Source organism: Carassius carassius, chromosome 45 (assembly GCF_963082965.1).
Source record: "Carassius carassius chromosome 45, fCarCar2.1, whole genome shotgun sequence".
In the NCBI taxonomy this organism is placed as follows: domain Eukaryota; kingdom Metazoa; phylum Chordata; class Actinopteri; order Cypriniformes; family Cyprinidae; genus Carassius; species Carassius carassius.
Window position 1 is genome coordinate 24,583,140 of NC_081799.1, and position 26,402 is coordinate 24,609,541.

The window sequence follows — 26,402 nt, forward strand, 5'->3', positions numbered from 1 at the left end:
TCTCTTTCTAACCTTTTTATAATCTGAAGAACATTCTTTTCTCAAAAAAAGAAAACAGAAAGGTTCTTCAGATGTTAAAGGGTTAGTTCACCGAAAATTATGTCATTAATAATTCACCCTTATGTCGTTCCAAACCCGTGAGACCTCATCTTCGGAACACAGTTTAAGATATTTTACAATTGTCCGAGAGCTTTCTGCCCCTCCATTGAAAACGTAAGTATGGTATACTGTCCATGTCCAGAAAGGTAATAAAAAAATCATCAAAAGTAGTCCATGTGACATCGGAGGGTCAGTTAGAATATTTTGAAGCATCGAAAATGCAAAAATAGCAAAAACTGTGACTTTATTCAGCATTGTCTTCTCTTCCGTGTCTGTTGTGAGAGAGTTCAAAACACAGCAGTGTAGTGATATCCAGTTCGCGAACGAATTATTCGATGTAACCGGATCTTCTTGAACCAGTTCACCAAATCGAACTGAATCGTTTGAAACCGTTCGCGTCTCCAATACGCATTAATCCACAAATGACTTAAGCTGTTAACTTTTTTAATGTAGCTGACACTCCCTCTGAGTTCAAACAAACCAATATCCCGGAGTAATTCATTTACTCAGTACACTGACTGAACTGCTGTGAAGAGAGAACTGAAGATGAACACCGAGCTGAGCCAGATAATGACTCGTTCTCGAGTCAAGAACCGTTTCTGTCGGACGCATCCGATTCGAGAACCGAGGAGCTGATGATACTGCGCATGTGTGATTCAGCGCGAAGCAAAAAGACACACAGAGCGTCTGAACCTAACTGATTCTTTTGGTGATTGATTCTGAACTGATTCTGTGCTAATTTTATGAGCGTGGGTAAATCGAAGGCTTGAATCAAGGGCAATCTTCGCCAATGATGCCATTACGTCGAGCGCAAAAGAACCGGTGAATTGTTTTCTTCAACCGGTTTATTGAACGAAATGTCCGAAAGAATCGGTTTGCGGAAAAGAACCGAACTTCCCATCACTACTGGTGATCCGAAAACCGATTCAACCGGTTCTTGACTCGGGAATCAATCTTTTGTTCGTTATCTGGCTCGGCGTTCATCTTCAGTTCTCTCTTCACAGCAGTTCAGTCAGTGTACTGTTTGAGTGCATGCATTACTCCGGGATATTGGTTTGTTTGAACTCAGAGGGAGTGTCAGCCACATTAAAAAAGTTAACAGCTTAAGTCATTTGTGGATTAATGCGTATTAGAGATGCGAACCGTTTAAACCGATTCAGTTCGATTTGGTGATTCGTTCGCAAACCGGAAGTAATTGGATACAAAGCATTTTTGTCATTACTGTCCCAATATTGTAAACATTTATTTTTACATCTGACTTAATCTGATTTTAAATATAAAACACACATTAATTAACATTTGCAAAATAAATAACTAAATATTTATAAGGATCATCATGAATGCTGACTTTTGGCTCATCGGAAATAAATATAAGGTGAATAATATGCCATGAATTGTTGTTAGAGAGGAATTGCTGAAGAACAATCTTTTAAACTGTGCTCAGTCTACTATAATAACTTGTAGATTTATAGCAGAATGTCAACCATTGACTCGTTTTGTTAATTGTATTGCCCATTTAGACCGTTTTTATAAATGCCATTTGATTAATTAATGACCAGTTACAGAGCTAGAAAGAGCAGCCTCTGAACAATAAGACTCTCCTCTGGGACTATATTGACAATTTTGGCTTTGAACCAACAAGCAAGAGAGCAAAAAGAAACAAGGAATCTGGACTGCTGAATCTCGTCTTTGTTTGAGGGATCCTAAAACCAGTTATTCCACTTGAGAGGGAAAGAACGAAGGTGCTCACTTCTCTATGCAAACATACTGAACAGTGTGACAGCAGAAGGCTTTCTTCAAGATAACAGTCTCACAGTTTAAAGCAAATCACACATCGTAGGAACAGGATGTTGAAATGTGTTATACGGAAGTTAAAAAAAAAAAAAGAAAGAAGTCACATGGAGCAAAGGTTGATTCAACTTCATTCGCAAATGGGAGTCAAAGTATCACGTCCTGATTGGGTAATATAACAGCAAGATTTCCCTGAGTCACACCAGTGGGTGAAGCGGTCTGGCTTAAGCAATGCTTTAGAGAGTTATGGTCACTTCCTAGATTCTCAGATGTCTGGGGGAGTTCAGAGAGATATCTGAGAAGTTTAGGAAGTGACCTTGACTCTCTAAAGCATTGCATTAGCATTGCATGACCCCATTTGCAAATGAAGTTGGCAACCTTTGCTCCAGTTGTGAGAAAATGTTCATACAGTTTTGTAAAGGTTTGGAAACACTTTGGACATGTCAACATCTTGGCTTAACTGACAGATGAGAGTTTGAAGTGGGACTATGTATTTGTCTGACTGATGTCTGACAGATGAAGTGTTCGGGAAAACCGGTTTAAAAACAAGTTTTTGTTACATTTGCAGGGAGTAGTGATGCAGAAAAGACATGCTTCACCTTTAAGAAGTGCTCAAACGTAAAATGTTAAATGGAACACCCTTATGTTTTAGCATAAGTATAAACATGTCATGAAACTTCATCAGAAAAACAATACATCTAATAAACAGATGTATACTTTAGTAGAAGATTGTAAGATTAAATGTTTATTAGAAATTCAATTAAATGTGTGTTTACTGAAAGTTGTCAAAATAAAAGTCCCACTCACAAAGCTTATCGGCTAAACAGAAAAATTCTACGTCAAATATCAGTAATGGCAATATATTGATCAACCACTAAAACATTTTTCCAATGTTGTGCAAATATTTTTTTTTTTTGAACGTCACAATGATCTCAATGTTCGGAGCACTAACAATATGAAAAAACCTTCAATAGTTCCCAAAATAGTTATAAATGTTCAAATAATGCAAATGTGAAAGCCTAAAGACGAAAGGTTTTAACTTAAAATTTGAGAGTTCCGGTCCTTGATTCTGATTGGTTGAGCCACGTTTGAATCTGTTGTAAATTACTCTACAAACATACATCTTTATTTACGTTTGTGTGTTGCTTGGCAACCATTTGTTGGAACCAAAACTGTTTCTGAGGAACTACATTGTTTGAAAGTGAAAGTGAAAGTGAAGTGACATTCAGCCAAGTATGGTGACCCATACTCAGAATTTGTGCTCTGCATTTAACCCATCCGAAATGCACACACACAGAGCAGTGAACACACACACACACTGTGAGCACACACCCGGAGCAGTGGGCAGCCATTTATGCTGCGGCGCCCGGGAAGCAGTTGGGGGTTTGATGCCTTGCTCAAGGTCACCTAAGTCGTGGTATTGAAGGTGGAGAGAGAACTGTACATGCACTCCCCCCACCCACAATTCCTGCCGGCCCAGGACTCGAACTCACAACCTTTCGATTGGGAGTCCGACTCTGTAACCATTAGGCCACGACTTCCACGTTTGGTGGAAGAATACGGTTTTTATTAATATTACATTTTATTTGCTCCGTTTTATTTTTTGGAATCTTACTATGTATATAGCAATAACCGTTTTATAAAAGCAATAAGCCCCGTGCAGCTGTGGTTTACAGTAAATTTATAACGCCTGTTGTTATAAATTCACTGTAAACCACAGCTTCTTGGGCCTCATTGCTTTATTCTAGAATGTTAGAATTCAACATTTATAGAACATTAATATAAACATTTTGTTAATGTCTCTATTCACATTTGAGAAAAACTGCGCAGCTTAACCTTCCCACAATCAAAGCACTAATTTGTTTATAAAAGTAGATCTTTGTAAACATATGCAAAGTCGATCTACTGTTAAATTGCATATGAAACTAAACACTCCAGGTGAAAAAAAAGATACTTTATTAAAAACCTTCTGAAAACAAACAGCGAACCTACAGCAGCAGAAGTAAAACTGCAGCAATTACAGTAAGTAGTAAGAACAACCAATCAGATGTCAATAAATATTGCTTTTCAAAATAACCAACCATCAGCGGCTTTCAGAAGTGAGCTCGCTCAAAAATGCATTGTCATTTACAACTTTACCAACTTTCTCATTTCATCAGAAGTGGTGACGTGCCAAAAACTGGACTTTTCATTGCCAAAAAGTGCATCTTACAATAATGTCAGTTCCAATGATCTCAAGCAACACAGGAAACTTATTTAGTTAATACCTTGTGTATCTCTTTTTTTGACTTTTGTGCAATCGACATTAAAATATGCAAAGCTGCTGCTGAAACACGTGACGTGTGCACTGGGTGTTTTGTGAAGTTTACATTGATGCAGTGGCAGACATGATGATGACTTTTAGCGTGAACATAACAACATGGGAAAATGTTTTATGGTATTGGTTAGCAGCTATGATTACAGATCTGAGCGGGTCAGATAGTGGAAGATAATACGATGCCAACTGCTATCAAATCATAACACTACACCCAACCAGGAAGTAACAAGCAGAAATAGCTTCTACCATGCACATCTGTTCCTCAAACCAACCAGGGACCTCAAATTACAGACAGATGCTCAAAAATATTGCTGTCACACCCACATATTTTCAGACACCGCTTGAGTATTTTTATACCAAGTTTAAGAGGGATGTATTAAAGACAGAGGGAAAAAAACTAACACTAGCTTCTCTATTTTTTTGTATTATTTTCCTTTTATTTATTATACAATTAACAAAAGCAAAAAGGACTCTAACACTAGCTTGCTCCATTTTTCAATTCTATCGGGTTTCTTTTTATTTATTATATAGTTTTTTTATCCCTTGGTATGTGTACGGTGTTAAGCTAACAGTCTTGCACAGGGGTTAAAGCAAAAAAAATAAAAAATTCATGAGCCTGATTTTTTTTCCGGGGGCAGAGTTTTTCTCGCAATAACTGCGGCAACTTGAACATTTGAAAGGATACTATGACAAAGTTATTGCTTTCTTTAATGAAACTGATTTTCTTTTTTATGAATATATGGTTGACCTGAATAATGAAAGCTGTGTCATACACTTGGAAAATTATGAGCTATATCACTACTATCATCGACACTAGGGGTGTGACAATCCACTTATCTCATGAGAAGAGACAAAATACAGATACTTAGTTCACTAGAACGTGACAATATTTCAATACTATTTTAATTAAATTTTCAGTGACAATATTTGCCTTTTAATTACAAAAAGTAAAACAATGCAATTGTATTTAGAAATATTTTAACTAATCTAGGGCTGTAACTAATTATTCTTTTGGTAATCAAGTAATCTGATATTTTTTAGTAACAGATCTAAGTGAAAAACAGGCTTTAGTATGACTATTTAAATATAAACTAATGATGAGGCAATCATAATTTGCTCAAATAAATATCAAAACCAAGAAATGACATGATTGTATTGAACAACACCTTCAAAATACATAATGTAATATGCCTATACATAATATGAACAAACATATCAAGTTTATTGTTATTTTTTTTATCTAGGATAATTTTTTTTCCAAACTCTGCATGCTGGAAATCCGGCACGGTGCTGGACAACTTGCATTTCATTGCTCTTTTGCTGATTTTGATTGCTTCCATTGTCCTCATTTGTAAGTCTCTTTGGATAAAAGTGTCTTCTAAATGACTAAATGTAAATGCAAAAAACTTAATTATTAACAAAATTATTATTATTATAATAAGTGGGCGTTCTCATTCTAAAACGCAGTTGATTGGATAACTGCAAGACGAGTAATCAATTTTGTTAGGGATTTTACTAGAAGAAAAAGGTTTTGCATGCATATATTTTCTAAATCTTTAAGGTTTACACTAGCATGAAGATGCAGGGTTTCTTTAGGTTTTATGAAGGAGTGGTAAAACCTTATAAATACCCTTTCACTGTACCTTCTGATGAAGGTATTGTCAGTATTGTCCTGTTTAACAGTGCAAATGTTATTAAACCTCAAAAAAAAAGAAAAGAAATTTTCTGAGAAAACTGTCAAAATAAAGTGAGTTTATGATTAAAACAAGACCAAATATATGCAAATATAACATAATTCAAAGGAAAAACAAGCTTTCATTCCCTATTGACATTTGTTGTTCTTGTTTTATCCATAAACTCACATAATTTTGTGCAATTTCTCAGAAAACAAGACTTCATATCTCAGAAAATGTAAGTAAATGTATCTCGATTTAAGGATGTTTAGACCTTTGTATTAGAAAGAAGAACCAAAATTCTAAGGAAGATGTTCACTTTTTTGCAGTGCATGCAACATTTAATGCAATAACTATGAATTTAAGACTTTTTGCTCAAATTTAAGACCTTTTTAAGGCTGTAATTTGTGTAAGGGCAAGTTCAGACTTTTTAAGACCTCAACACTAATAGACACGGACTAAAAGCCACAAAAGTCCAAGTTTGACTTTATGGGCTCTTTAAGCCATTCCCAAAAACACATAACAACAAACAAATTAAACACACCCCATATACACCATTTGCATATCTCAGAAAACCACACATGTGACTTTAACACACACACACATGAGGGTGAGGAGCAGTTTCAATTTCCTGTATGCAAATCAAACACCCGACCACTAGAATGCAGCTGCTAAATCATGTTTCAATGCAGTCCTAATCTGTGCAAACCTGGTGGCTGTATTCAAATGCAGACGCATCTGGCGGGCCGTACCTGCAGGATCTGCTGCTCCAGCTGTGAGTTGGCCTTGCACAGCTCCATGATGTGTCTCAGCAGCAGTTTGGTGCTCTCCGTTTTACCCGCGCCGCTCTCACCACTGCAGGACAAATGGATACAAAATATCAGACTGTTAGTGTTGTGGTGAAATAAACGCTAGTGTCACGGGACAGGGCCACAGAAGTTAAACTAGGGTGAGTCAAGATTCAAGAGAACCAAAAAAAGGCCCAGGTCATATTTAACACCAGAATCAAAAGACTATATCTGGACTTTTTTTTCATGTCTATTAAGAACAGTACACGGATATTTAATCTTTTATTTTTATTATTTAATTGGTATAAAGTAAAAGTGCAAAATTTAGTAACATAATTAAACGAATACTGAGTGCATATAATATTATATATATATATATATATATATATATATATATATATATATATATATATATATATATATATATATATATATATAAATTTATATTTTAAGTAAATTATTTTTATATTTTCCATTTGCAACAGTTATTATTTTTTGCAAATTTGTATTCATTTTGTTATATTTTCTATTTTCATTTTATCCTCCAGCTTTAGTTTTCTTTTTTTTTTTCTTTTTTTTTTATTGGTTTTTCAATTATTATTGTTTAACTTTAAATTGTAGGTTTTTTTTCATTTTCATTCGAACTTGGTTACAGTTTTAGTAATTTTGTATTACATTATTCGTTTTCATTTTTTAAATACATCTATATAATGTTTTATTACTTTTCATTTTATTTTTATTTTAGTAAATCAAGATAAAACTAAATGAAACAAATTAAAAAAATAATTTAATTAGTTTTTTGTATATTTAAAGTCACGTTTAGTTTACTTAATTGTCTTGAAATAATGAAAATAGCAACACAATTCGATGTAAAAAAAAAATAGGCTTTGTTTTCAATATCCATTCCTATGCAAAATATTAATAATATAATATTGATTATTCTTATTTTATAATACAAAATTGCTTACAATATGATCCAAAAATGATCTTGGCAGCTTTTAAGAGCTCCAAAGTCTAGAACTAATCAATATTTTTCACAAAAAGGTGCATGAATTTTGATCTGATTTCAAAGTCAGTTTATATCGTCTTGGGGGCTACAACAACATCAAACATAATAATGATTGATGACACAGGCATACATATGTTAATGGTTGTGTTGTCTTGCCTTGTCATTGTACACATTAAAAGCATTCTGTCCCAGTTGTCTGGGTGATTATCAGCCTCCCTGCACTGGTACTGCTCTCATTCACAGATGGCTGTATGGTTTCTAAGGGTGATCATTGAGCTCTATTGATGGTTTAGATGATCAGAGAGAGTATGTTGCCCAGTGACTGTTAAAGCAAAACCAACTTTTTGTCTTTAGATGGTGTTTCGCACTGCTCCATCCCTATCAATGCACAGAACAGGTCTGAGAAATTCACAGTGAGGCTCCATATCTGAAAAATACATTAAGGCCGACCTTTCTTATGGTAAAGCAGAAGTGCAGAGTCTCAGCGGAAGGACGCATGGAGGAAAAACCTTAAATATGATACCGCAAAGAGTACAGCTATCAACCACACTATTACGTTATGTAGGAATCCAGGAACTAAAGGAAACTTTACAGTTAGACTGAAACAGACACGGATAGTTTATCAATACAAACTCAGAATGCTTGCATGACTGTTTGAAGAGATATATACTTAAACAGACCAATATGATTAACTCTCAGCTAAGTCTCAAAATTTGCCCTCGGTTTCACAGACAAGGGTTAAGCCTAGTCCTAGACTAAAGTGTAAATCTGAGCTGTTTTAACTGAAAGAAACTAGCACTGACTGATCTTAAAACACGTCAGTGCCTTTGTTTTGTCTTAAAAATGTACACCAGTAGTTCATGTTTATAAATATTATTTAAATGCCCTAATTGAACTATGGGTTAGTCCTGGTTTAGGCTAAAGCCTTGATCTCAGATTAGGGATTAAAAACCAAGTTTACACAACTATGAAAGCTTGCTTTCGCCAAGGAATACATAAAAAAAAAAAAAAAAAGTACAAAATAGGAACTTTCACAATTCCGATTTTTTTTCTCGCAATTCTGACAGAAAAAAAAACAACTCAGAGAACTGAGAACTAAAACTCAAAGGATAAAAGCATAAACCCTGAGAAGAAAGCTTCCAATTGTGAGAAAGAAATGTAAAAAAAATTAGGATCACCTCATAATATCGCAATGAAAAGTCGTAATTGTGAGACACAAAACAGCTGCGAGAAATTTTTTTTTTATATAAAAATTCACAATTACCTTGTTTATTTTTTTATTTAGGAGAATAAATTGGTAATTCTCATTTTATGTCTTGCAACTTTTTTGAGAAATAAACAATACAAGATAAACATTTATATAAACACACATACATACATATATATATATATAAGTCAATGTTAAGATGCGATCAGACTATGGATCAGACGCGTCCTCGCACGGGTCTAGAGACGCGATGCCCCGCGTTTGGCGTGTAATAGCATACGTTTTCTGTAAAGATACGGATCAAAACAACTCACCTGTCGAGTAAAACACAATCGGCATCTCTTTCTAGTTGAAGTTTGTCGTGAAGCTACTTCCGCATTTTTCCACGACACTGTTGTCATGTGATTTCTACGTCAGTAAACGCGGTAACAAAGGGTAACTAATGTCATTGACAGGCGACTGCACTGCCCCGTGTCACTGTTTAGAATGGGAATTTTCTCATGATGTACAAGTAGTTGAAAACATTAGAGATTGTTAGTAATCAGCTGGACAAAATATATAACACTAGCCTAGTGGTTTTTGGATAATTTACTGCAAATATCTTACAAATTGTACCTTTAAATGAAACAGACATGAGGACTTTTATCTGATGTCAGAAATATGAGGGAATGCTCGTCTTGTCTCTACGTGTCTCACTGAAAAAAACAAACTTGACTGAACAAGAAATTTCATACTGTACTGAGACGCGTCACCATATGAGCATCAGATGACTGCTCCAGGAGAAATCACTGGCTTTGATTGTAACACAAACCTGATCACGATACACTGGTTCTTGGGTCCCGTGGACAGACGTCCCATCATTGACTGATACGCCCGGTCCGCCACAGCAAATATATGAGGGGGCAAAGACTTCTTCTCATGGCACTTATAACGCTCAGATACCTGCACAGTAGAGACCTGTTACATGCTTTCTGATCACATACCTTCTTAACAGCCAAAGAAACACATCCTTACCTCTTTTTCATAGATTGAAAGATATTTAAATGGGTTAATAGCCACCAAGATGTCTCCTATATAGGTCTGTAAATATATATAAATTCAGTTAGAAGTCATATCTCAGTGATATAAAGCAGTATTTACATACAGTCAGGGAATAACAACTGTCCCAGAGAACAAGAGCTCGTTGTTTTATCATCTCCAGAAAACACCGCTGGTTTTAATTCAGGAGTTTCACAGATTTGTGGTATTATTGGGTGTTTTAACACGTTTTAAGTCACTCACATAGATGAGGTTGTGTGTAAAGCGTCCAGTCAAAACCGCCAGCAAACTTTTCTCGTCCAGCTCGGAGAGATTCGCCAGATCTTCAGGCAGTTTGTCCTCCATCGTTCGCCTCTAAAGTTGTTCGTGAACTTATAAGTGTCAAATCTTATTGTCTCGCATCACAAAATAAAAGCTAGTGTTTATATCCACGCTCCGTCGCGTCCACGCAGCGGTTGACTCGGCTCTCTCTCGCGCGCGCGCGCACTCACGCTCTCTCTCTCTCTCTCTCTCTCTCTCTCTCTTTCTCACTCACTCTCTCTCTCTACGCTTCTTGAGTGTCTCTCTCTCTCCGCCCTCTTTCATCACACTGCGACATTTAAAGTGATAGTTCACCCAAAATTAAAATTCTGTCACCGTTTAATAACTTTTATGTGACCCTGGAACACAAAACCAGTCATAAGGGTAATTTTTGTTGCCTTTTAGAGATTTATACATCACCTGAAAGCTGAATAAATAAGCTTTCATTGGTGTATGGTTTGTTAGTAAAGGACAACATCTGGCTGAGATACAATTATTTTAAAATCTGGAATCTGAGGGAGCAAAAAAAATCTAAATATTGAGAAAATCGCGTTCAAAGTTGTCAAAATTAAGTTCTTAGCAATGCATATTACTAATCACGGTAGAAAATGTACAAAATATCTTCATGGGACATGATCTTTACTTAATATCCTAATGATTTTTGGTACAAAAGAAAAATCTATAATTTTGACCCATACAATGTATTTTTGGCTATTACTACAAATATTCCACAGTGACTTCAAACTGGTTATCAGGGCCATATATATCGTTACAAACTTATATGACTTTATTTTAACAGAAATCGAGATACTTAGCAGAATGCTGATGCTGCTCATTTCCATACAATGAAAGTGGATGGGGACTGGGGATGTTGATCTCCGAAAAGTACAAAATGTACCTTTAAAGCAGTAGTTAATATATTGAAGCGCTATATTCCATGTCTTACGAAGCTGTATGATAGCTTTATATGAGGAAAAAGATTGAAAATCATCTTATTATTGCAGTTCTAATATCTAAAATACTAAAATATTTTCAGTAATTGGAAGAAATCTGGAATTATAGCAAATGTCAATATAAGATGACTAAAACTTAACTTAAACGTTAATTATAATTAATTAATATTTATTTGTGTTTGTTGGTTTGTTTGTAATACATATTTATGTATTAAACAGTTTATGGACAATCATGGTGTTCTGTCTTTATAGTGAAATTGGATTAGTAATGTATAATAATAATAACAATAACAATAATGTTATTTCTATCTAGAAAAGGGTTCATAAAGGAACTGATGAGGGTCATTTATGCACCTTTAAGTGAAGGTTCCAATTAGAACCTTTGCAAAAAGTTTCAAAAATGAACCTTTAAGATTCCCCCACAGTTGCAATCTCCAGGGACTTCAAAAGGTTCATTTTTGAACCTTTTCTTCTAAGAGTGTAGCAATGTTGGCTTATAAAATAAATGAAATAAACAGGTTTAAGTTGAGGTACCGGTACTTAAATTACTAAATCTGGGAGAAAAAAAATACATTGAAGTTGTGTGTATATATATATATATATATATATGTGTATATATATATATATACACACACACACACACACACACACATAAATAACAAAATTATTAAAGCACAAAAAAAAAGAAAAGAAAACTAATGTAAATTTTTTAAAGCTGTATATTACTAATATATGGCATAATATATACAACAAAAAACACTGCAGTAGTTCCGTACAAAACAGTTTTGAAGTGAGTCTGTAACCATCATGCATTCAGATTAATGGTGGATCAATGCTGTTATTATTATTTTTTCTCTCAATGGGAGAATTTTTAATCTTTGGCATTTTATCCACACGCCACACATCACTATTACATGGACCGGTTCCACTAGTAGTTATGCATTACTGGTTAATGATTCTTATAAGCTGGGATGTATTTTATGAAAACAGGTCATCATGGGTAAATTAAACACTTCCTCCATGATCTAATCAATGATTGGTTGACGTCACAGGCCTTCACATGTGATTAGAAATAAACAGGCTTAAATTATATCTTAATCAATAAAAATTTCTTTAATTGCCACCTGCATACACACACACATATACATTATTCTGTTTTTAACAATAAATTTGACTAATTATTAGAATATTATAAGACAGTAAATTATAAAATAAATATAACTAAATAGCTATTTTCACTTCTGGTTCAAATAAGATTCCACTCCTTTATTCGAATGTAATCTATTATTTATATTATATATTTAATATTTTATATTATATATACCACTTTATAATATGTTATATATTAAATACATTTAAAAAAACTGTAACTTTTTTTGGTCTTTATTATTTTTGGTATTAATACAATCTCTTGTTAAAAACAATATAAAACAGAAAAGTTATGATTCATTTGTTACATCATCGTAATAAGTACAGTACATTTTATCAGGTACATCTGTGAAACTCATACATCAGATATCCGCCATCATTCATATATATATATATATATATATATATATATATATATATATATATATATATATATATATATATATAAACATAATTAATTTTAATGTATAAGTGCTTTACATTGTTGAACCTTTCTATTCAAACAAAACATTATCACATGCATCATTTAAACCCAGTTGATCTATTACTGTCCAAACATGACTTGTAAAAATGGTACAAAATCACTAACGGCATATATACAGACAAATGTTGTGAATGAAGATCTATTTCATTTCGATATCAGATGTCGGCACTAGCTTTCTTTGTGCTTTCTTGCTTTTCCTATGAATGAAAAAAAAAACATTTAACATACTTCCTCAAAAAGATCAAGTTTAAACAGGGGGAAATGAATGTAAAGGGGCTTTTTGCTTTCAAAATTCAATCACTTGATACTTACTTTCGGAGCACAAACATCACAATCGCAGAAATGACAGCACCAGCGAACACAATCCCAACCAAAATACCTACAATCAGTCCTGAGAGAGGAAAAAGGCATTATAAAAACATGTTTATGGACTCTTGAATAAGACTTTTTATGCACTGAACAATGAAGCGTGCAGCACAAGAATCAGCAGAGCTTTTAAGAAAAAACAAAACAGGAGCAAAAATGTAAATATGAACATATCAATAGTGAGTGAGTTTACCTGCATCAACAGTCTTCTCATCAGGGTTTGGCAGGTCTGCAGCTTCCAGAAGCCGCCCAGACCGTGCTGTAAAAACACATTCACAGTCAGCACAGACTGTCCTCTAGTGGACAACACATGAACACACACTGAACATGCTGCTGGACATTTTAGGACATTATGAAAAACCTAAACCAGTGGTTTTCAACCTGTGGGCGATGGTATTGCAGGTGGGCCGCCAATTACTATTAAAAGAAATAATGTTGTTCATATATGTAAAAATGTCTAAGTCATAACATAATAACATTTCATATATATAATTAAATAACAAAAAATAAATATTAAACTGTAACTATACTTCCACTATTCGAGCTCAATTCTGATTGGATTAAGAATAAACCGCCATTGCTGCATATGCTACAGATCAACAGCAGTTGTGCCAAGTGATGCCAGCCCGAGTTATTTTCTGTTCCTGGCCAGTTCATTCAATAAAGACCATCTAGCTTCTGAGTACTAAGTTATGAACCCAACAATAGCGGGGGTCAGTTAATTTTTTTGCAGTGGGCCGTGCAAACATATGTGTTTGGTTGTGTGGGCCACGAGCTGAAAAAGGTTGGTAACCACTTGACTAGAGCAATCAAATAGTGAAATAGTGATCTGCTCACCTGGTTATGTTCGTGGATGTTTCGACGTGGAAAGCAGTTCGGAATGGAAATATTGATATTTTATTTGTTAACAACATACTTTTCGTACCTTAATTTCAGTAAATGTTATGAAACTAGATAACTAAGCCAATAGTAGCGCTGACGGTGTCATTTGATTTGGATGGGAACTTCGGATTGTGAATCATTTGAGTCAGTTCGGGAGTTCAGAGCGTGATTCATTTGAGTCAGTTTGGGAGTTCGGAGCGGGTTCGCAAATCATTTGAGTCAGTTCGGGAGTTGGGAGCGTAAATCATTTGAATCAGTTCGGGAGTTCGGAGCGGGATCGCGAATTATTTGAGTCAGTTTGGGAGTTCGGAGCGGATTCTCGAATCATTTGTCAGTTTGGGAGATCGGAGCGCGAGTCATTTGCGTCAGCGGCTTCGCGGATCATTTGAATCAGTTCGAGAGTTCGGAGCGGGTTCGCGAATCACTTGAGTCAGTTTGGGGATCGCGAATCATTTGAGTCAGTTCGGGAGTTCGGAGCGGGATCGCGAATCATTTGAGTCAGTTTGGGAATTCGGAGCGGGTTCGCGAATCATTTGAGTCAGTTTGGGAGTTCGGAGCGTGAGTCATTTGAGTCAGCGGCTTCGCGGATCATTTGAATCAGTTCGAGAGTTCGGAGCGGGTTCGCGAATCATTTGAGTCAGTTTGGGGATCGCGAATCATTTGAGTCAGTTCGGGAGTTGGGGGCGTGAATCATTTGAATTGGTTTGGGAGTTCAAAGCGGGTTCGCGAATCATTTGAGTTAGTTCTGGAGTTCAAAGCGGGTTCGCGAATCATTTTAATCAGTTTGGAAGTTCGGACCGGGTTCGCGAATCATTTGAGTCTGTTCGGGAGCTCGGAGCGGGATCGCGAATCATTTGAGTCAGTTCGGGAGTTCGGAGCGGGTTCGCGAATCATTTGAGTCAGTTCGGGAGCTGACTATCCATATAGCTGTATATGTATAGTCATTTTTAACTAATTTAGTAGCTAGTTCTAATTATGTTTTCCACGCATGTTTAGGTGTGATATGTGAACTCGTATTTTTGGTTTTAATGATGTGCCTTTTAACAGTATCAAGTATATTCAAAAACTAAACAAATGCACGCATCTAGGCTAATGTAAAGTTACATGATGAAGTCATACTAGTGTGTGTGGCGCATGTGCATTTTGAGTGCGTTCTTTCACTGCATTATACGGTGTATTCAAATGCATTTATGAATGCATGTGAATGATCACAAAATTCAAGATATGGGGGTTAGAAAATGTATATATTTATATCATTTTATGTAGTTAATATATAGATATATAGAACCCCAATGAACCCTTTTTTTTAAGAGTGTTGTCCTGTGTTGAAAAAGGTTGAGAACCACTGACCTAAAATAAACCATCTTATATTTTTACCATTTATAACAGGCGTTTTCTATATATGTCGATTTGCTGCTCAAGAAACATTTCTGATTATAATCAATGTTGAAACTCTGATAGGGCCTAAATTTTTTTTATTTTTTAGGATTCTTTAAAGAATAGAAAGTTAAAAAACAGCATTTAATTGAAATAGATAATTTTGGCAACACTGTAAATGTCTTTACTGTCACTTTTAAACAATTGAATGTGTCCTTGCGCCACAATGTATCATTTCTTACAAAATATAATAAAATCAATCAATCATCTGAACTGTATCCGTTCCCAAAACTCCTTACAAGTACTCCAAGTCATTCTTTTCAAAATTGAAAAAAAAAGCCCCAATTTACCGCCTTATTATTATTATATTTTTACAGCAGTAATGTTTAGGACATCCTCTTCTTCTTTGTGGTTCTTTGTGTTTATTTAACATTTAAAACCAGGTTTTATCTGTTTAATTTTTACTTGCGTCAGTCGATGTGGAAGAACTTATGCACTGTTTGCTATCTTCAAAGAAACCCCTCTCTTTATATGTCCGAGGTTTAAACACTTGTAAAGACACCAACAACTAATAAACTTCCAGTGAAACTGATGGTTTGATTATTAACCCGTGTGCACTCATAAAAAAGGTACAACAACTGTCACTGGAGAGTTAGTCTTTCAAAAAATGTACTTCTGGTACTAATCTGTATATTATAGGCACTAATATGTACTTTTAAAGTATTACATTTAGATTTTTAGGGGGATATAAGATGTACCTTTTAGCTTTCGCACCTTAGGATAGCGCAACAGTGACACCATTGTACCTTTTTTCCTGAGTTGAGTGGGAATCTTAACTGTTTGGTTTCATGTTATTAACATTAAACTGATTAAAAATGGTGAAATGAGACTTGAACTGACCGAGACACATGTTCTTGCAATCCTCTAGAGTATCAAAACGGTTGCCGTTTCCTCTGCAGCCTCCATATAAGAACGTGCGGCAGATTTTCTCTTCATTGTCGTAATAAAACTTGGGAATGATGGCGAAACAGGTGCCTTGGTCCTTTGGCAGAGAACAGACTTTATCTAAAGGACAAAAAGGAAAAGCATGAGACATCACATCAATCACTCATGTCAAATCAACAAATGCAGTATTTAGTGGTTCATTTACCCTCATCCGGGTACATTTCATCTCCTTTGGGTAAACATGTTTTCACACAGGCTTCATCGCTGTTGAAACGGTTGCTGTTGCCGCCTGCGCCTTTATAGAAGAACGGGACGCAGTGCTGTAACTGTGGATCATAGAAATAATTCAACACTCTTGCTTTTCCTTTTCCTTCATCTTTTGGCTCTGTGCACCGTGGGGCTGAAAAAGACAAAAGACTCATTATTATCTCATTAAGCATTTTGGACACACCGAAATTGTTTTTAATTTCTAAAGGCTCCTGCTTAAATGCGCTATTGTTTTCATAATAATTTATAAAAAATATATAAAAAAGTTGCATTTGAGAGTAGGTAAAGTTGATTTTATTTTAAATACATTTGTATTTTTTCTATAATAATTAACAATAAAGTTTATTTTATTTGTATTTAGTAATTATTTAAATATTTTTTCTGTATTTGACAATAAAGCTGCTTTAGTTATTCTTTAAATATTTATTTTGTGTTTGATGATAAATTTGATTTTTTTTAAAGATTATTTTAACGACAACTATTTTAATATTATTTGTTTGACAATAGTTAATTTAATTAAAAAAATATTATTATTTTAGTAATTATTTAAATGTTTGTTCTGTGTTTGACAATGAAGTCGATTTTATTTTAAAAATAAATAATTTTTATTTTACGAATAATTTAAATATTTGTTCTATTCGCCAATAAGATTGATTTTATTTTGTAAAATATATATATATTATCATTGTAATAAAAATTTAAACATTTAAAAAAACATTTTAATAATTAAAATATTTAAATATTGTAAACAGCTCAATCACATTTGCAGCACATTAGTCAAAAGATAAAATAAAAATAAATGTGTGTATATTGTGAATTAATTTAATGAACTTGGTTTCACTTCCCTGATGGCCTTTCAGTTCACGTACAGGTGCATCTCAATAAATTAGAATGTCATGGAAAAGTCACCATATTCTTATTTGTTGAGATCGTGAATTGGTGGGTTTTTGTTAAATGTGAGCCAAAATCATCACAATTAGAAGAAACCAAGACTTCAGTCTGTGTGCATTGAATTTATTTAATACACGAGTTTCACAATTTGAGTTGAATTACTGAAATAAATGAACTTTTCCAAGACATTCTAATTTATATCTTCAAACACAGATTATGATCAAAAGTGTGGCTTTGACAAGTGTGTTTATAGGTAGTCGTAGAACAGTCATTTAGGCTATTAAAATTAAACAATTTGCAAATAGATCAGATGCATTACTTTACAATAAACTGTATCTAGCTATATAAGAATAAATGTGTGTCCAAACCTTTGAACTGCAGTGAATAAATTGTTAGGGATGTCTGTTAGAATTATTCTCCATATTATCCAGCATGTATAATAACTCCAGAAATGATGGGTCTGTCAGAACTCACCCTCTGATGAAGCAGAAACGCCTCCGAACCCCAGAAGCGCCAGCAGAACACACAGACTTGATCTCCTCATGGTGGGATTGTTCAGATTGGACTGGGTTTGGTCCAGTGAAGCTCCAGCAGTTGCTCGTTCTGCACGACTAGCTCAGATCGAGGCCGGCTTGTGTCCTTTAGACCCTCTTATCAGCTCAGTTTTTATGATCAGGGTGTGTTCCTCTCACATTGAGGCCAGTTTCTGCCATAAAACCTGTTGATGACTCCTCTTATGGTCTCATTGCATAGTTTCAAACTGAAATAATCTGACTACTCTCCCAGAAACCTGTTCATGATTGCACATAAAACTGAGAAATCATTCATTTGGAGATGAGGGATGAGGCATTAGGTGACGTTTGTAATACAATAAACATATTTCATTAGAAAACATTTGATATTTAATTGAAATGAATGGCAAGAATGGTCTCATTTGCCCTTTGTTTCTCCTGCAGACCAAACTCAGAAAAACACACACACACAAAAAAAAGGACAGCTAATGTTCACAAGACAAACAACAAAACATTAAGTCTGATAAATACTGAATTATTATTTTAAATATTAATTTAAATATTAATTTTCACAGGATAAACAGCAGAACATTAATTCTGATAAACATTTAATTACCATTTTAATAATATTTTAAACATTAAAATGCATTAAAATTTGAATTCATTTTAGTAAATAATAAATTATTTTAATAATTAAATATTCATGTTCAAAGTACTATACACAAAAAATACATTTGATATTAAATTAATATTTTAATATATATTTTTAAATATTTAAATAGGCTATTGTAATTAAAATTTGTATTAATTCTGATGAACAATGAATTATTTCTATAATAATTGTAATCATGTTCACAGGACAAAATAATTTTAAATTGCTAGGTTGAGAAGGTAATACGATAAACTTTTAAATGTTGTAATTTAAAGGGATTTGACTAAATATTACTAGAATATTTATTATATCTAATTTATTGGGATCTAATTCCACATTTATCATCTGTTTAGCTCTATATAAACATGGCTGTGTGCTCCCAGTGGCTGGATAATTTGGATATATTTAGACATCATTAAAGACAATTAATCAAAGTTGGATTTTTTTATCAATGTATTTAAAGTGTAATTTTTTTTGCATTAGTCAAATCTGGACTCAAAGAAAGCATTTTGTTGTTCATACTTGCTTTCTATAATAGCTTGATCAGTCAAATGAAAGTAATCAGAATCAATACCAAAATTTCTAAATATTCAATTGAGTGTTAAATACCGTAAACCGAGACATGGTCTGAAAAAATGACAAATTCAGATTTATGTAGCTTTATTGGTTTGGTAAAAAGGTTTTACAAAGTATAACACTCTGATACTTAAGTGCTGAGCATTGTCACATAACATCATTTTGATTGTAATGTTTAACATTGGCTCAATGGTGTATGAAGATTATATGATATTTGAAATTTCAATGTAAAGTCAAACCAATCCAATAATGTTAACACCAACTCACAATTAAATATGAACACATGGAAGTTTATTTTAATGGTACCCAACTTATAATGTATCATGTTTTAATTAGGTTATTGTATATTTATATTTAATGTAGACTATTTGTACATTAAAAGTACCATTCTGGCAGCGAGAATCGTGCCAAAATAGTAATCACAGAGAAAAGAAAGAAGGAGCTGTACATATGGGTTTATTTGGGGAACTTTTTGCCCCATGTGGACAACAAGTCGTTTAGACATTTGCAACAGTTTGTTTTTTTACACATACGGATTGATTCTATGCAGTCGATCTGTTTTACAGTTCTTTAAATTGTTGTTTCCACTTGCAAATCACTGTTCACAGGCTTGCAGTGCTTTTGACCGTTTTTTAGCGAAAACAACGTGGCAAAAGTGTGAGCACGGAAAAATTTAAGTCAGAAGAATGCAGATCATATTTATTTTGCAATTCACAAAACTTGAATTACACTTATGAGTAACAGTAAAATGCTACAAATATTTTTTTCTGAAACTGATTTGTAGCTTTACAAAGCTTCTCTTGTGCATACAAATGTAATTTATGCTTACAGTTTTATGTACACTTCCACAACTCTTACCCTGTGTATGCAAATCTTTTTGGAGTATACTCTTCAGTTTGCCTACAGAGCAAACAGGCCTGTTGATGATGCAGTGAACATGGGGCTGCTTTATGTTCTGGTACATCTAGACCAGGGACTTATTTGAGGATCCTGTTTGTAGACTTCAGCTCGACCTTTAATGCGATCATCCCAAACCTCCTCCTGCCCAAACAGCTCTCCGTGCCCACCTCCATCTGTCAGTGGATCAACAGCTTCCTGACAGCCTGACAGCAGCTGGGCACCACTATCTCTCTGGACCTGAAGTGGGACATTCACATTGACTCCATTGTGAAAAAGGCCCAGCAGGGTTCCTTCACTGTGGAACACACAACACCATTTAGACACTCTACGCTTATTTAACACACACATTTAGTCTACGCTTTAGATTTGCACATAATATACCTGTACATACAAAACTGTTTGTTGGAATATGCCTGCACATACAATTGTACATTTGTATATTGTTATTTCTCATTTAATTGTTCTGTTTTTTCTATGTTTTTGTTCTGTTGCTGTCATTCTGTTGCACTGCGGAAGCTTCTGTCATAAAAACAAATTCCTCATACGTGCCTGGCAATAAATCTCATTCTGATTCTGATTCTTCTGATTTGATTCAAATCGGGACTTCACAGCGCAGATCGCGAATCGGATCATTTGAGCGTGAATCGCGAATCATTTGATTGATTTCGGGGCTTCGGAATGTGAATCATTTAATTTAGATTGGAACTTCGGAGCGCAGGTCGCGAATCGGATCATTTGAGTGTAAATCGAGAATCATTTAATTGATATCGAGACTTCGGAATGTGAATCATTTAATTCAGATTGGAACCAGATTGGAAATTTGGAGCGCAGATCGCGAAGCGAATCATTTGCGCGTGAATCACGAATCATTTAATTGATATCGGGACTTCGGAATGTGAATCATTTAATTTAGATTGGAACTTCGGAGAGGATTCATGAAGAATTAGTTTCAGATCGGTATTTCAGAGTGTGGATCGCGATTCACTTTATTTTTTTAAACAATACAAAACATCAAATCATTAAGGCAGGACAGTTATAAGAGAAAAGAAAGATTCACATATGAATCCCATAATAACATTAACCATGGTTTTATAATGTAGTAATCATGTTTCTGACATTTTGATATTGTAAAACCACATTTTTACTATAAATACCATGGTAAATCTATAGTTAGTGCTGCAAAACCATGGTTAAGGGATTTTTGTAAAAATTATTTCAATAGAAACTTATTTATAGAAGTGCATATTTAGAGTATTTAGAGTTCTATAGTGTAAAAAAGTAAAATACAATTAAATTGCTTTAAGATAATAAAAAATTTTTTTCATGTGGTGTCTCATAAAAATATTGGCTGTACTTGGTTGCATGTTCTAAAATTCACTACTAATAGTTTTCTTACCTGAAATAGAAAATATTTTCATCTTAATGTTGTAATTTAATTCAAAAGCTTTGCTTAGTCAGGTGTAGTCATAGTATAGTTGAGATATGAGCAATCATAATCCCACAGCTCATTTCTCTGCACAATTTTTCCTCATTAGTCAGATGGGTGTTGACACACTGAAGTAATGGGTTCGGTGTGTGTTTTGCAACTGAAAGCAAAACAGATCCGTACAGGGAACCGAGTGCCGTGGAAAAACACTCTCGAAGGACGATCCAAGAGTTTTAATGAGACACAGAGGAATAGGAAGCATTCTGATGTACCATAACAACAGAACCAGTAAACATCTGCTATTCTTCACGGAACATGAGAGAATATGCATAGATTCATATATCAACAAGTACATATTTATATAAATAACTAGATTCTTATAAAAGCAGCTGTACAAAAAAATACGTAGCAAAAGCATTCTGCAAACATGAAAATAAGCTGATAATATCATCACACTCAGACAGTCCAAGATGAATTTGTTTGTTTCTTCATCAGATTTGGAGAAATGAAGCATTGCATCAGTGTCTCAGCAATGGGTCGCAGTGAATGGGTGCCGTCAGAATGAGAGTCCAAACAGCTGATAAACACATCACAATAATCCACAGCACTCCAGTTCATCAGTTCACACGGAGAAGACAAAAGCTGAAATAAATCCATCATTTAGAACTTTTAACCTAAAATATTAGCTAAAATATGAGTCCACTATCCATAATAACGCTTCCTCCAGTGAAAAATGGTCTGAGAGAAATCTGCTCAGATCAAGCACTGTTTACAAGCCAAAACAGCTCCAAACAAATATGTGGCTAGATTTTCATGTGAAAGACAACAGAAGATGGACATTATCATTGGAGGAAGTGTTATTATTGATTATGGACTTTTAATTTTAGCCAGAAGCAAAAACTTGAAGTTAAAAACATCTTAATGATAGATTTGTTTCTTACAAACACACATCTTTTCCCTTCACAAGATGTGAACTGATGAACTGGAGTGCTGTGGATTATTGTGATGTTTTTATCAGCTGTTTGGACTCTCATTCTGACGGCACCCATTCACTGCAGAGCATCCATTGCTGAGACACTGATGCAATGCTACATTTCTCCAAATCTGATGAAGAAACTAACTCATCTACATCTTGGATTGCCTGAGGTTGTGTAAATGTTCAGCTTTTTTTTGTTGGTGAACTATTCCTTTAAAAGACACCCCCAGTCAAAAGTTTGGACACATCTGCTGACTACCACATTATAAAACGATATTAAAACTGCATTAAGTAACTTTTGACTAGTTTTGTGGGTTGTTGACCTGAAAAGACACGTTTAAAGCTCTCGCACACAATTGCATAAGACTGTTCTGGCTCTTTTCAGTGTTGGTTTCAGCAGCTCTTGTGAATTCGTTGGAAGCTCCACGTGATTCTCAGCCTTTAAAGTTCTGGAAGATCTCGGCCACCTCCAGCCAGCTCCGGAAACACGCCAGACCCTGGTCCCGGATCTGCTTTCGGCCTTTGTCGGTGATCACCTGACCGTTCTCCTTCACGATGACCAGCTTCGGTAAGGCTGTGATGTTGTATCTCTTCTTGAGTTCGCTGGAAACACAGCAAAAAACACGTCAACATCACAAACACATGAACAACACAGAGTTATGCTTCAAAGCTAGTTCACATTTAATACAGTATTTTTTCTGAAACTGCTTTAAATGTGATTTATTTCGAATCAACATCATTTTGACCAAACAGGAGTTGTTGCCATTTTAAAAGACAATGGCATAAAACAAAATGGTAAAATGCAGTACAAAAAATCTAGCTAAAAATAATAGAGGAAATCAAACCAAACAGAAATGGTTGAAAATGTAACATGTTTAATGCAATAAATAGTAAAATACAGTAAGGGCTAAAAAATAAAGCAAATCAAAGAAACTATTGCTTGATTTAAGATATGTAATGCAATAAAAAAAAAAATAGTACAATACAGTACAAAACCATTAAAAAAAATTATAGTTAAAAATAATAAAAGCCTTGTTTTTCATGCGGTTTTTTAAATTATTTACAATATAATACTTTTTATTAATACTGACTGATATTACAGTATATACATTATAAATTGCAATTATTATAAATTATATATTAGCATACATACACTTAAAATCATGATTTAAGGTTTCCATGCTGTTTTTCAAAAGATAAATAGAATAACATGTTTTTTTTTCATATTGGTAACCATAAATATAAAGTAATACATTGAAATTTATGCATGTATAAATATTTTAAATAAAAAAAGTTTCATGCAATAAATAGTTAAATATGGTTCAATAAAATCTAAATAGGAAAAAAAGGAAGTCAAAGGAACCATCATTTTTTTAAATATAAAATGCAAATGCAAAATAATAATAAAGTCATGCATTCCATGCCATTTAAATAGAAAATAGAATAATAAAAAAAAAATATTTTAATTTATATCAACTGATATTACAATTTGAATAATAGCAATTTAAATATATATTTGTATATGTATATGTATGTATATATATATAATGCAATGTAAAATAATTAAAGAAGATTTAGCAAACATGTAGACGGAGTTCAACAGCTTTTGCCCAATGAATTTTAACTAGCATGGATTACATTTTATAAATAGTTACAAAATAATTTGTGCATAACATATTTTAGACTTGAGCATAATTAGAGCTATTTATTTTATATGCTATAGTCAATAATTATTAAATAAACTTGTTTAACCCAAAGACTTTTCCAGGCTTAAAAAAAAAATCACATTTTGCCATTCCCATATTACCATAATCTGATTAATGCAATAATGTGAAAATACACAGACTGTCTATATATAACATAATCCTCCAACTGTGTGTGTGCGTGTGTTAAACCTCTTATCAGGGACAGACTGAACGCTGTAATGAAAGGTTACTGTGGCAGATGCACTATAACTGATGCATGCATGCATGCATTCAAACGCAATGCAACTGACTGTTTGTATGGATCCGTCCAGGGCAGAGCCAGCCAGTCCCCGTGCATGTCATGATAATACTCCACCATGTCTTCTGTGCATTTATCCGAGGATATGAAGACGATCTCAAACTGGGCAGGAGGCTCGCTTTCCTCCACCAGCTCGGTGTAGAAATCACACAGCAGCGGGGTGAAGTCTCGACACGGAGGACACCATCCAGCCGAGAAATACAGCCCCACCACTTTATTCCGGAGCGCTTGCTCTGGATCCACCAGATCTCCTTCTTTATTCACCAGAGTCCGGCCTGAAAACACCTCGACCATCGCTCAGGAGTTTCTGTCCACCTGGATAAAGTGCCTAACTCACCGTTCAAGTCTCAAAAAGTGTTGAAAACACCTCTACTCAATGTTCTCTGCGCACTCGAGCGACTCCTTAGACAGCGTTTACTCTTATTTACAAAGCGCTTCCTATTTTGGTGAGTTCTGCTCATGAATATTAATGACGTATCGTGACGTTCGACTACTGATTGGCTGACAGCGGCGCTGGACTGCAGACGCTGGTCAGATGAATATAAATTAGGTAAATATAAGACCGCAAAAAAATAACTAATTATGAGCAACTTCTATGCCTTTCACCAAATCACTCGCCGTAAGTAAAATATGCTTCTCCTGTAATAATTATAATCGACCAATAAGATCCAGGACAACATGAATTTATGAGTGATGTTGACTGGAAAACAAGTCTGGCTTCTGCCCAATCGATATTTCTTAACAAATAATGTGAAAGAAGTATCATTTAAACTTCTCTACAGATTTTATCCTGCTAAACATTATTTAATTAAATTAAAAAAAGATATTGATGTTAGCTGTAGCCGGAGACAGATACCTGACTTTATTGTTGGATAGGTTGATAAGAGATTTTATTTTACAGGGGAAAGATGTTCTTTTAGGCATCATTGAAAACTCCAAAGATAAACAGACCTGCATTTATTTTATAAATTTTTAAATTTCATATCCATTAATGTAAATTTTCAGGTAAAAAGCCATGTATTATAACATTTTAAAATGAAATGACATATTATATTGAATCTATATTACCTTTGAAGAAACAAAAAGCTTCGAATTTTGCAAGCATGTACACTTTTTAATGTATTCCTATAATTGTGTTTACATCTCCCCCTAGCATTCATTTTTTTTTGTATTATGTAATTTTGTATAATAAAAAAAATAAAGTGCTAATCTTAATCAGCCATCATGGTAAAATAAAGTATTTATCAATGTTTAACAATATTAAAAAAGTAGATGCTGAGGGAAGGTTGCCTAGAAACGTAAAAGCTACGTAATTAATATTCATTAGATAAGGGTATGCCTTAGTACGATTCGTCTGCTCTGTGTGATTGACAGCTGAGTCAACCAGTCAAGATTTAGAGAGCGGTAAGTAGAATTAAATTCCTCATTATTGAAAAAAAAAAAGTTTTACCAACTCTAAAAATATCTAATTACCCTTAAAAATATTATTTAAGGTAGAAAGAAATTAAGTAGTTTACAGAAACTAAAGTGACCGTGGTGTTGAGCAGACGCCTGGATTCAACATTAACAATAATCTCAGGTAATGTTAATTATTAATATTATCCATCACCTTAATACAATGTTAGAGTATTGAAACTATTTGAACAAATCTTGTATTTTCCAAAACATTTTTAAGGATAATATAATCTAGAGACTTTATATTTACAATTTTTGAAGTGCAAACGAAATTTAAATATTACTTTTCTAAATGTTTTTCTTATTTTTATAATCATAAAAAAAAATCAATTTATTTAATTTAGCTTGAATACTTTTTGTTAATT

General features: G+C 34.0%; 4 protein-coding genes across 6 annotated transcripts in view; 1 reads left to right on the plus strand and 3 right to left on the minus strand.

Moving 5' to 3' along the window:
- LOC132127119 (myosin-IIIb-like) overlaps positions 1-10,491 on the minus strand; it is a 42,589-nt gene extending 32,098 nt beyond the window's left edge. For 2 of the 3 annotated variants that reach the window (XM_059538758.1, XM_059538756.1), the window contains exons 1-5: positions 10,471-10,491; positions 10,166-10,424; positions 9,899-9,964; positions 9,696-9,826; positions 6,633-6,735 (exon numbers count right to left, since the gene is read on the minus strand). In XM_059538758.1, the coding sequence (XP_059394741.1) occupies positions 6,633-6,735; positions 9,696-9,826; positions 9,899-9,964; positions 10,166-10,267 (402 nt within the window). In that variant the 5' untranslated portion in view covers positions 10,268-10,424; positions 10,471-10,491. The remainder of the gene's footprint in view (positions 1-6,632; positions 6,736-9,695; positions 9,827-9,898; positions 9,965-10,165; positions 10,425-10,470) is intronic. The other variant, XM_059538757.1, reaches the window with a different exon arrangement.
- The window catches only part of LOC132127146 (mesoderm induction early response protein 3-like), a 164,435-nt gene that overhangs the window by 113,444 nt on the left and 24,589 nt on the right, over positions 1-26,402 (plus strand). The gene's annotated exons all lie outside the window — the stretch shown is intronic.
- On the minus strand, positions 12,543-18,196 carry LOC132127378 (BPTI/Kunitz domain-containing protein-like). The gene is made up of 6 exons (XM_059539219.1): positions 18,011-18,196; positions 16,584-16,778; positions 16,334-16,498; positions 13,368-13,433; positions 13,121-13,199; positions 12,543-13,005 (listed from the first exon to the last, which is right to left on the minus strand). Exons 1-6 carry the CDS (start codon positions 18,078-18,080, stop codon positions 12,948-12,950), a joined length of 633 nt encoding a protein of 210 aa, XP_059395202.1. The 5' UTR covers positions 18,081-18,196; the 3' UTR covers positions 12,543-12,947.
- nxnl2 (nucleoredoxin like 2) lies at positions 22,148-25,014 on the minus strand. Its single transcript, XM_059539532.1, has 2 exons — positions 24,575-25,014; positions 22,148-23,181 (listed from the first exon to the last, which is right to left on the minus strand). Exons 1-2 carry the CDS (start codon positions 24,874-24,876, stop codon positions 23,013-23,015), a joined length of 471 nt encoding a protein of 156 aa, XP_059395515.1. The 5' UTR covers positions 24,877-25,014; the 3' UTR covers positions 22,148-23,012.